Below are 13,054 nucleotides of genomic sequence, written 5' to 3' on the forward strand. Positions count from 1 at the left end.
TACACTTTTTTACATCTCTACTCTTTCTAATATGCAAACACAATCACCTACAAACGCGGAAAAACACACCTGCATACGCACGCACACACACACACACAAACTCAAAAATATGTTTCCCCAAATTGGAGGTCTATTTACTACGTTTACTTATAATAAAACATATTTATTTATAACTCAATTAAATATCTCACGTCTTCGTAACCATTCAATGTACAGGAATGCTGCGTATGACAGTTTAGTAGGAAGAAAAATACTCAAAATACACCTCTACTTTGTTCTATTCATATCCCATTACTTCACAATGACAATGAAACAATATTCATACATAAATGCTATCTAGTATCCAAAGTACTACATCTGGCACACTCGTGTATACATCGGGTACGCCGCTGGCACACGAGGGGTCTGGTAACCCGTATGACAGAACTCCTAAAAGAACCGTAGAAATACTACCGGATGTTGAATGCTGCATCATCAGGGGTCCACCCGAGTCTCCAAAACACGTGCCCTTTCCTCTGATTACATTTGCACATATAACTTCATCATTGATATCCACATTACACCAGTTCACGTAAGGAGCTGGGCAGATATGTCGGTCTATGAGAGCATTGTTGAAGAGAGCGATACAGTATACTTTTGGCACGAACTGGGCGTTTAAGACTTGCAAGAAATTATTTGTTTCATCTGTAAAAATAAATCTGTTTTATTTTACTTTGAAATATTAAAATACACAAATAGTTTGTTATGAACGTATCCAATTAGAATTAAAGGGCATACTATATGGTATTTTTCAATATGTTTAATCCATGATTTCAATTTTAATAGTATTTGAATACATCATAGCGTATGTTGTATTGTTTTTTGCTAACCATTAATAGTTTATCCAGTATTCCATGTTAAATCAAAATGTTTCACAGCATGCAAATCTTAAATTTCTTTTTAATGTACAATAAGTATACTAACTATTGAACCACCATCTCTATATAAGATTCGTTATAAGGAAATAAATGAATGTAAAAAATACAATACTACAACATAAATTTCGATTCATTTATAATAAATTAAAAGAAAGCGAAAAACACAGACGTAGTTTATTAGGTACAAGTGTTCAATGTTCTTAGGATGGATATTTCATACGAACATTTTTAGTTTGTGTACATAAAAATGTAAAATTTGGCTACTGACTGTTTTCTTGCTAACATTTCCAAGAAAGCATTTAGGCCTAAACAAAGGTTTCTTTTTTAGTTTTTTGCTTCAAGAAACATTGAATTTAATCTTCTACAAGAATTTTAAAGATGTTTATGATAAAACCACATTCATAAATGTATCTTGGAAAAATTAATTTCGATCTGTCTTTGTATTGTGGTTTCAATTTTTGTAGCAATGGATCCTGTAAATAAAATACCGATAAAATTTTAACCTGTACTATTTTACCTATTGTTACAAAATTGTAAACTAGCAAAAAATATAAAGTAAATGTTATAAATTTTTCATTTTGTTACTGTTTATTATTACAAGTTGAAAACAATTATATGTCAGTATATTAAAGTTTACTTGGTTCGATTTAGAAACACATAAACTATTTTAAACAAAAATCTATAACATGAAAACGATATTATATCTTAGTTTTAACTTCTGTAGTACTAATTTCGTGAGGAAGGGAGCGGTAAAAAAATAAACATTTTCTATTTAATCTAATATTCCAAATTTAAAAAATAACAAAGAATTTAATGTGTATGTTATCAATTCCTTATTTTCTTACTGTATATTATTACAAGTAGTAAACATTATATATATATATATATATATATATATATTAAAGTTTACGTGATTGAATTGGAAATGTATGAATGATTTTGTACCAAAAAATCAATAAAATGAAAAGCGATATACCGTATTACCTATTTCTGACACTCCCCATCCTGCTACTTGCAATGTCGAGTTTAATAAAACACTCTCATCTATAGGAAATGTAGGTAGACAAATCGGCTTGATGTAATCTATAAACAAAGTGCATGAAATGTCATTTATCTTTAGTTTCAATTTGTTCTGCAAAATAAATTAAGAAAATTACTGATTTATCTTAATGCGACCCTACATAATCAGCCAGAATTAAAGTCAACACGTACTCCCATAGATAATATTCTGGCCATAGAGTGACTCCCAATAGAATTAAGTTTAAAATTTTCAACTTTGATATAGAGTTTGTAAAGCCAACTGCTATGGACACCCACTCATCGCAAAATGACTTTAAGACTCTCAGCCGCTTCAATCTGTGTATGTGTAGTATATGTGTATGCTTCCGCCTGTGTATGTGAGTATATGTGTATGCTTCCGCCTGTGTATGTGTAGTATATGTGTATGCTTCCATCTGTGTATGTGTAGTATATGTGTATGGTTCCGCCTGTGTATGTGTAGTATATGTGTATGCTTCCGCCTGTGTATGTGTAGTATAGTGTATGGTTCCGCCTGTGTATGTGTAGTATATGTGTATGCTTCCGCCTGTGTATATGTAGTATATTTGTATGCTTCCGTCTGTGTATATGTAGTATATGTGTATGGTTCCGCCTGTGTATGTGTAGTATATGTGTATGCTTCCGCCCATGTATGTGTAGTATATGTGTATGCTTCCGCCTGTGTATGTGTAGTATATGTGTATGCTTCCGCCTGTGTATATGTAGTATATGTGTATGCTTCCGCCTGTGTATATGTAGTATATGTGTATGCTTCCGCCTGTGTATGTGTAATATATGTGTATGCTTCCGCCTGTGTTTATGTAGTACATGTGTATGCTTCCGCCTGTGTATGTGTAGTATATGTGTATGCTTCCGCCTGTGTATGTGTAGTATATGTGTATGCTTCCGCCTGTGTATATGTAGTATATGTGTATGCTTCCGCCTGTGTATATGTAGTATATGTGTATGCTTCCGCCTGTGTATATGTAGTATATGTGTATGCTTCCGCCTGTGTATGTGTAATATATGTGTATGCTTCCGCCTGTGTTTATGTAGTACATGTGTATGCTTCCGCCTGTGTATGTGTAATATATGTGTATGGTTCCGCCTGTATAAGTATCTTTCTTTTCAACTGCCTACCTGTCTGTGTCTCTGTCTATGTATCTGGTTGCCGCTCTACCAACTTTTATTATTGCTATCAAACTTTATTAACTCATAATCAATTCGTGAAAACCTTGAATACAATCAATTTCGTACTTCGAAATATCAATAGTTATGTTTAAGCAGAGATTTTAGGCAGGACGAATTTTATAATTTAAATATTTAAGGCGTGAATTACCAAAGGCTTTTATTATCTGGCAACTATATCCATTAAAGGAATGTTTAAATCATAATTATACTTAACTTATTAGATAAAAATAAAGATAATTTTAATTGTAGAGTAAAAATCGCTGACACATTGCAACTTATAATTTTGACTTAGCTTTAATATAAAAAAATTACAATGTAAATACCTTACAAATTCCAAATTACTTTGCCGCTGACAGTCTTAAAGGTTTAGATATTGAGAAGGGTAGTTTTTATTTATTCTACATGGCCTTGTCATTGAACGTAAAAAGCGATCAATGTGGTAATTATTGAAATACCTATTTTTTAAACTCATAAGAAATTTTATTTTCCAAAATAACTTATGTTTATAACCTTCCAAAACATAAATCTTACGTTTACATACATGTTATCCATTACATATATATATCCATAAATAAAAGTCTGAATTGTGATATGTTATACACATTTTAGGAATAAATGTTAATTGTACATAGTCATATCACAGTATTTTGTGTGTCAAGTATTTTATACAATAAAAATAAAATATACAATATTATGCAATGTTGGTGTTTAGGTTATTATATTGATACAGAGGAATTTATTAGGAAATTGTTTAACCTAAATATATTTCTAATAGCTCAAGTCGTGCTTTAGTGTACAATACTGATATGTTATTAGAATTATACAATAACTTATATTCATCCATTTATGTCAGCAACATTGAAGTGTTGCCTCATTCACTTCCTGCGTATCATTCATTAATCATTCTTAAAGGTGGCGGGATTCACCTTTTTATTTGTCATTGATTAAAAAGTAGTGCTTTTAAAAGAGTAATTAACTACATATAAACAGTGTCACTTTTTGAGTGTTACCAATCGTATCTAAAAATTGACTAAACGTAATGGAGATTTTAATTGAGGGACGTAAACTGTTTATTGACAGTCAAACACACACACACATACACACATATTTATATATACTTTGCAATTCAACATTTTTTCATTGTTTTTCTTAGAATTTGTTTGACGTTTTTCTGACATTATTCTCCTTAACTTACTCGTATAGGAGCTATAAAGTATCAACGTTTGCATAAATAGCATGTGTTTCCACATTAAATGCACCATTGATAATGCACAATGTGGATGTTGCCTCATCAAAGGCACCACGGGATAAGTGAAGTATTATTATCTTTCAGTAATAAAACATAACTTTCATTGTAAATTTCCAACATGAGAATAAACATCCAATACCACGAAAAAAATTAACGCTGCAGCCATTTACTAATAAAAGTTGTCTGTTTAGTTATCTCTTGTTTATCTGATTAGTTGGTATCCTCTACAGAATATTTTATCGTTGTATCAATATATTTTATGTGCGGTAAAGAAAACAAATTTTGAGATTTTCATTATATGTAGTTTTATGTATACGGTTTCTACTTTAGATTCATAATTTAATTAATAAATATATAGAAATTGTTCCTTATTAACTGACTCGAGTGTTATGGAAGGAGGAAGCTGCTATATTACAGTATGATAATTTAAAGATATAGCTTACAGTTAGTCTTGACATAAGAAATGGGGCAATATTACCATTAAATTGAATTTCTTGTCTGCAACGGACGAGTGCCACATCATATCTTGAGTACCCTCCAGTTAACCTGTACTTGGGGTGTATTATAACCAATTCAATATCTACATATATAGCTGGAGGAGCGCATCTTGTCAATAGCGGTGTGCAGTCAACGTTGGTATCTAGTTCTAGTTCTCCTAGTTTCACTATTAACCTGGAAAATATCTAGACCTTCAGTTTTATTACATATTAATCATTGATCATACATATTAAATATACATGTAATCATTTAACTAAACATCAAGTCAATAGGAGTTCTAAATATTATTTTATAATTAAACATAATGATGAAAATAATAATTTAATAATTCACTGCTTGTTTCAGATAAACAGAATGTTAAATGCAATACATGTAAATCGTTCAGTCTTTCAGCAAACGGAAAAGAAGGCACCGTAGAAAGTAATTAAAACACAACCCTTAAATATATATATATATATATATTTAAATATATATATATATTTATTTAAATATATATATTTTATATATTTAAATATATATATATATATATATATATATATATATATATATATATTTAAATATATATATATACATAAACAAAAACAGGCTCATTCTAGTCAAGAAAAAGCCATTGTGTAATACTAAGACATTTATACAAACTTTTGTATCAGGTACACCATTTGCCTACAAATTTGTGTGTCGCTGTACACGACACACATGCTCTCAAACAACAAAATAAGCATGTATTTTAAACATAAAATACATTTCAAATGACATTTCTGTATCCCTGAAAGGTGTAAAATATGGCAATAGCCTAATGTTATTTGGTACAGTTTAAGTTGCTAAATCTGCCCTTTTCGGCGGAACACATACATGGGTTGGAAGATATTAACTAAAATACGTGCCTCTTCTATTTATCCCATAATCACAAAACGTTAAATTTATAAAAGGACGCTAAGAACCACAAAACTATAAAATTAAAGATAATATACATATTTGCATTCAAACATTTACTACAACTTACGCATAAGGTACTTCAAAGCAGTGAGCAGCGGTGACAATATACTTGTTACTAATGATTGATCCACCGCACGCATGGCCATGATCTAAAAATTAAATTTAAATTAGATTATTTGTACAGTAAAAATTTAGAATAGTTTAATAATATATTATTTATAAAACATTTTAAAAGAAAAAAATTGGAGGAATAGAGCAACTCTATGATTAGTTCATTTGTGTTTAGTGTTTTACTCAATTTATTCCCCATATACTATTTATAGATTCAAATTAAAGTAAAAACAAATATAACTGATAAGAAATGTTAAAGCAATTTTCAATGAAAAATAATGGTTAAAACTAATGCAGAGAGAACCTAGTAAATCAATTCACCAGATTGTAAAGTAGATGTAGGATGTTCCACGCACTCCAAATGAACAGGTATATTAATAATTGTATAATATACATTTATATAATTAATAATAATTACGTGAAATTGTAATTATTACCAAAATATTGTGAAAAAGAGTAGTAAAAGTAACTATTGCAGGAACTAATGGGGGATATCGCAGTTAATCTATTAATTATTAAAATTAATGTTAACTCTTTGCTAATAGATGTATTTAGTTTAGGTTTGTCAAAATTAATAGTACAGGGTCCAAAACCTCTGCATATCCACATAACCTAGTTTTAATAGATGTTGAAAATAGAATTACATGAAAATGTTTAAAAATATATAATGATGGGCTAATTCTGTCGTCCGTCTGGTTTAGAGACAATGGTATAACTAATAAGTGTCTGGTCTTCATACATCAGAGTAAAAAACATGATCAAAGAAAAACGTTTACGTTGAACGTTTAAAACCCTGTCGATACCATTATAATTCGGCTCCTATGAAAAGTAGCGCTGCTAATGATTAATTACTTTCTCATGGAAAACTTTCTTTTGGTTAAAAATATATTTCTATTCTTAGGCAATGCAAATAGACACTCAGATTTTTGAATAAAACACTTTTTTATTCTCTTATGGATCAGCCAAACTATATTTGATGCGTATGGATTTTTTGTGTGGGATTCAGTTTACCAATAGATATTTTTGTAAATTTGGTTTTAACATCCCGATTTTGAACATTGAACACGTCTAAAATTGACCCAGATACGTACAAAAAGTTATAGTTAGTTTTAAATAGCGACTAGGTTGAGCTGTATGGAGTCAAACATAAATAACTAAATTCTCACACGTTTGTAATCGATTGAATAAAGTAATACTAAATACAGTAAACACTTCGTTGCGTCCTTATTGTTATATCAATAATATTTAAAAATTTAATAGTAGAAGTTAATAAAACAATAATATTATGTCACCTCTGGCATTTACCACTACTAGTTCAGCCATCCAAGGATACTGGCCCAACTGAGCATCATAGCCGCCAAAAACCCGAGTACTAAAACTATCGTGAAAGCTCTTCGGTCTCCCGCAGTTGTTACTGGGTAGCAGTCTCCAGTTGGGGTGTGATGTATATTCTGTGCAAATAAGTAGCAGTGAACTTATGAAATCTTAGATATTTTATGCAAAAATAACTTAATAAAAAATTACTAAACACGAGTAGTAAATACTGTAAATATTTTCTAGCCTTTTCCTAAATTTTTAACATCCCCAAGTTCTGCTCTTGGTTTCTGACAAATATACAATTTTTGAAAAAAAAAAAACACAATTTCATTAAAATTCCATCATTTATTAAAACTAAAACTAAGTACCGAAAGTCTCCTACTATGCGACTGACTGTGCGTCGTTGAAGTATATTACTCGGTATGCCAACGCTATGCCTCTTTTGTTTGGTGAGGGATTTAATAGCATATGATTTACTGTTTCATCTGCGAATAGCATATGTGCTCTAGATTTTATTTAATGTATTAATAACCTCATGCGTGCATTACTACATAGCAAAACATATTTAGAGGTATCTGTTAGCGATCAGGATACTAATAGTAGTTAGTAGTGTAAATACAATTTATACATTTTCTTAGAAAAACACTATTCGAGTAGTACAATACCTAGATATTCTTATGGAAGCTAATACATTTGTATATAATTTTAATCTGTATAAATCATAATATTTTTATATTTTGTACGAAACCAAACGTGTTTTGTCGCTTTACATCATTATTTAGGTACTTTTAATATTAATTATAGAATGGTACATACATTTTAATTTCCATGCTACAATCAATATTATGTTGTAAATAATCCATGCTACAATCAATATTATGTTGTAAATAATCCAGGCTACAAAGTACCTTTAATTGTTACAACTCACGATTTAAAAAATGTTTTATTTGCTCCGCAACTGAGGGATGGGTCTGACAGTGTAATAGTCTACAGCGTGATTTTTATACGGTTAAAACTAGCTTACCCTGCGCGCGTTGCTACGCCACCAACTAAAATAAATTTGAAGGAAATATTCAATAAATTTGAAGGAAATATTCAATACACATATAGGGAATGATATATTATTAAATAATTCCCTAATTAAGAAATTAAAGATATATAATTAGTCAAAATAATAGTATTGTATTTACAGAGAGAGGATGATAACTCTTTTTAATAATGACCAAGACAAAAACAGATGGTCTATATCTTTTACAATATTAAAAAATAAAATTATATTTTTAAATCAGCTGACCAGCTGACACTACATGAGCCCCTAGGGAGACTGGAAGTCAGGGATCAAGCCGTAAACGCACATTGCGACCAAATCTGGTAGCGTACTCTGGTGTTGCGTTGTCCGGGTCTGCAGCAGGTGTACCGATGCTGGGTACCTGTGTGTGGGCGCTTCTTGGTTGAGGCTGTGGGGAAGGGTCATGTAGGATGTAAGCAGGCTTCACTCTGTCAATGCTTACTTTAGAGCTTCTATCTGCGATCTGGATGGTCATAGTTTTGTCGTCACGGATATATTATTAAATAATTCCCTAATTAAGAAATTAAAGATATATAATTAGTCAAAATAATAGTATTGTATTTACAGAGAGAGGATGATAACTCTTTTTAATAATGACCAAGACAAAACAGATGGTCTATATCATCTTTTACAATATTAAAAATAAATTATATTTTTAAATCAGCTGACCAGCTGACACTACATGAGCCCCCTAGGGAGACTGGAAGTCAGGGATCAAGCCGTAAACGCACATTGCGACCAAATCTGGTAGCGTACTCTGGTGTTGCGTTGTCCGGGTCTGCAGCAGGTGTACCGATGCTGGGTACCGGTGTGTGGGCGCTTCTTGGTTGAGGCTGTGGGGAAGGGTCAGGTAGGATGTAAGCAGGCTTCACTCTGTCAATGCTTACTTTAGAGCTTCTATCTGCGCGATCTGGATGGTCATAGTTTTGTCGTCACGGCTGAGCACTTTGTGAGGTCCGCTGTAGGGAGGTTGCAGGGCTCGACGCACAGTATCGTCACGTAAGAAAACATGAGTGCATGTTGATAAATTCCTGGAAGGACAAATGTCTGAGGTTTGCTGTGAGCTGAGCCAGAAGACAGGTTGAAGGCGAGATGTTTGACGTTGCAGCCTGACAACAAGGTCAGAGATGTCCTTCACTGCGTCCCAACCCCGGAGGGCTGGCAAGGAGTGATCCAGGTAGACGTAAGGGTTCTCCGTATACTAGTTCAGCAGAGGACGTTGTTAAATCTTCTCTGTATACGTTTTCGGATACCAAGCAGGACTAGAGGGAGGGCTTGGAGCCAGCTTGAATTCCGGGTGGACAGATAATGGCCGCTTTTAGATGACGGTGAAAACGTTCGACCATACCCATTGGGTTGTGGGTGATAACTGGTGGTCCGTAGACGTTCAATCCCAAATGTAGAGGTGAGACGTTTATCATTCCCTATATTAAGAAATTAAAGATATATAATTAGTCAAAATAATAGTATTGTATTTTACAGAGAGAGGATGATAACTCTTTTTAATAATGACCAAGACAAAACAGATGGTCCTATATCTTTTTACAATATTAAAAATAAATTATATTTTTAAATCAGCTGACCAGCTGACACTACACACACATATACAATTCATTTTGAGTCACCTTATTGGATTTTGTTCATTCCGAAAATAATGTGACATTGCAGCGTTTCGATTAAATTCGATATTTATTGAAGGGCTGTGGGATACACAATATTTCTTGTTTTTTCCATCTGGTGCGTAAACAAATAAATCAGAAGGTTTTTCCAACGCGTGAGCAAGCCACATAGAGCTGCCATGTGAGAAGCATGGATTCTCCAAATTCAATCCACATACTTGCAAACGATTGTCCTTGTGCTTTGTTGATAGTTATTGCGAAAGCGAGTCGCACCGGAAACTGCAAACGTTTAAATTCGAATGGCATATCTGTTTGGGATCATTGGGATACGTGGTAACAGTACGTCTTCACCTTTGAATTTTCCAGTCAAAATTGTGCCTCGATAACATTGTTCATCATTTTCTTGACTGAGAGTCTGGTTCCGTTACAAAGTCGTGGTGGATTTATGTTTCGAAGAAGAATGATGGGTACGCCCAATTTTCAATATAAGAACGTGCGGTGGCATGCCTGGCAAATCAAGCGAATTCAAAAATTCAGTTGGATAGTTGATAACTTCGTCTTGATTCACCACAGTATCGATGGACTTATATAATTGTTGTTTCGCCAGGTATTCCATTCTGAATATTGAAGTTAATGGTATTGACATCGATATTTTTTGGCTGCTAATATAGCACGCGTACTGAGCCACTGAAGATTTTTGTAGCTTTGTGCAATGTTTGGAAAAACTTTTTGCACCAATTCATTCTATGCTTTTTGTGATCTTACAGAAGTTTGCTGGCAAGGTGATACATTGCGTAGATTCATCAATTTGCACTCGCCCATTTCCAATATCCATCAATTGTTTTGCAAAATTTTCAGCCGATGCATCCTGTTGTAGTTGTACACGCATGTTGGTTTTCAAAATCAATTTCTGTATATGGCGCCATAAAACTGATGATTTGAGACATGCATTAAGTTCGTCAGCGGGTGTTGAACGTGGTATAACCGGCCAGCGTTTGTCGAAAATCACCAGACAATAAAATGAGTGCGCCACCAAAGATCTGTTCGTTTCCTCTCAAATCTCGCAGTGTACGATCAATTGCTTCCAATTGCTTTCTTGTGAGACATTGTACATTCGTCCCATATGATAATTTGACACGTTTGGAGTAATTTGCCCATTCCAGAGTTTTTACTGATGTTGCATGTTGGTGTCTCAGTGTTTTGCAAATTCAACGGCAGTTTCAATGCTGAATGCACTGTTCGGCCAACCATCCAAAAGAGTTGCCGCAATTCCAGATGATGCAATGGCCAGTGCAATATTTATTTTGTGATCGTATGGTTGCCAGAATGAGTGAAAGAAGAAAAGTCTTCCCCTGTACCACCAGGCGCATCTAGGAAAAAATAGGCCACCACTCTGTTCTGTAAGCTCTGTTCTCGTCTTGATCGAACGTTGCTTATTCTAATATTTTGCAGCCTTCTTTTCCCGTTGTTCAGTTGTCTCAGACGAACGGGGCCTGAGTAGTACGTATTCGATTAGTTTTCCAACCTCAATTTTCGTTGTTCAGATGATTCCGTCGAACGGGTTTCAGCGGCATGTACTCGAATATTTTCCAGCCTTAATACTCGTTGCTCGTCTGATTCTGAGGCTCGTATTGCTCTTTTCTTCCGAGCTTGAGGTGTAGATCGACCAATTGCTTGTCGCTTTGGAGGCATAATTGTACGGGAACAACGTAAAAAATGCGTTTGAATTTATAAGATGTTAATCAGCACTCCGAATCACATAATGTATCCGATCCAATTGAACCGGCTGTTCACACACGGATAGATGCTTTCTAACTTTATTAAATATTTATTAATATTAATCCTTCATAACTATTTAATTGTACTTACATTTTAAATAATTTGACAGCTCTATATTTTATAATATACAAAGAAACAGCTGATTAAAAATTTGAAAAGACGTTAACATATGTTTGCTGCAATGCATTTCTTATGGGTATTTCTGTAACCAGTGGGGCGGAATCCTGAATCGGGAAAGGGATAACATCAATGGGGCATAGCATATAAACCTTCTCCGTGGAAAAATACATATACGTACAAATTTTCATCATGATCGGTCCAATAGTTCACGATTCCATAAAGACAAACATACAAACATTCATTTTTATATATATAGATTATAGGATGTTTTGGAAACACAATTCAAATGATTTAATATAGTATGCATATGATTTATCGCCCCTTAAAGTATTAGTAATGAGTAAAACAGTATTCGTCTTACCTGTTTTGTGGAAACCATTTTCAGACTTGCACATAATATCGGCGATAAACAATGCCAAAGTAGTAATAAATATAGATCTCATTTTATTACACAAGAGAGATGCATGTAAAGTACATAAGCTTTAAAGTTAACAAAACAAATCTGAGAATAATCCAAAATAATATTAATATGCCGCTAGATATCTCGTCTTGCAACCAGTCACTAAAGATAAAATACTTTGAAGAGATGATAATATAGATGATAATATAAATGAAATACACATATTTAATTGAACGTTATTTTTAATAAAGTTTACAGAGAATATATATTTATAAAGGCAACCATTTAATTGATTATTATAACAATAGTATATGGAGATGATACGCTGTAAAGTACCTATTGGTGTATCCTAACGGCACACGAACGCTGTTCATTTTAATGCTTCTACTTGTAATATATTAAACGAAACACATAACATTAATTATAAATTATGCGTGACGTTAAACTATTTAATACTTTGCATTATAATATAAGATTTATTTGTAATATTATGCTTATTCTTTGAACTTAAAATAGCGCTATGTGCATGATATAAAATACCTCTTTGATTAAAGTAGGTATTAAGCTGTTGAAAATAGATAACAGAAGAAAATAATATTTTATTCGTGAAAGAATAGTTTGGGAAATGAAATTTATAACACAATAACAATAAATTGGCGTTGTAATTTAGCAAAATAATATTGTTACTGAAATGATTTTCAATTTCTCTGGTTTGTTTGTGCTAACAATATCACTGAGTAAGTGTTTCATTGACAACGTGTATATGTGACAGATTTACGATGCCGTGTCGCTGACATACAATAGCTCCCA

The 13,054-nt window shown here is 32.8% G+C and overlaps 1 protein-coding gene across 1 annotated transcript; it reads right to left on the reverse strand.

Annotated features, from left to right (window-relative positions):
* Window positions 1-260: 260 nt before the first annotated feature.
* LOC124367728 (melanization protease 1-like) lies at window positions 261-12,444 on the reverse strand. The gene is made up of 6 exons (XM_046824805.1): window positions 12,206-12,444; window positions 7,233-7,391; window positions 5,897-5,978; window positions 4,874-5,067; window positions 1,902-2,000; window positions 261-684 (listed from the first exon to the last, which is right to left on the reverse strand). The coding sequence occupies exons 1-6, from the start codon at window positions 12,285-12,287 to the stop codon at window positions 320-322; spliced, it is 981 nt and encodes a 326-aa protein (XP_046680761.1). The 5' UTR covers window positions 12,288-12,444; the 3' UTR covers window positions 261-319.
* Between the last annotated feature and the right edge of the window lie 610 nt (window positions 12,445-13,054).

The sequence above is a fragment of the Homalodisca vitripennis genome, chromosome 8 (genome assembly GCF_021130785.1).
Source record: "Homalodisca vitripennis isolate AUS2020 chromosome 8, UT_GWSS_2.1, whole genome shotgun sequence".
NCBI lineage: Eukaryota > Metazoa > Arthropoda > Insecta > Hemiptera > Cicadellidae > Homalodisca > Homalodisca vitripennis.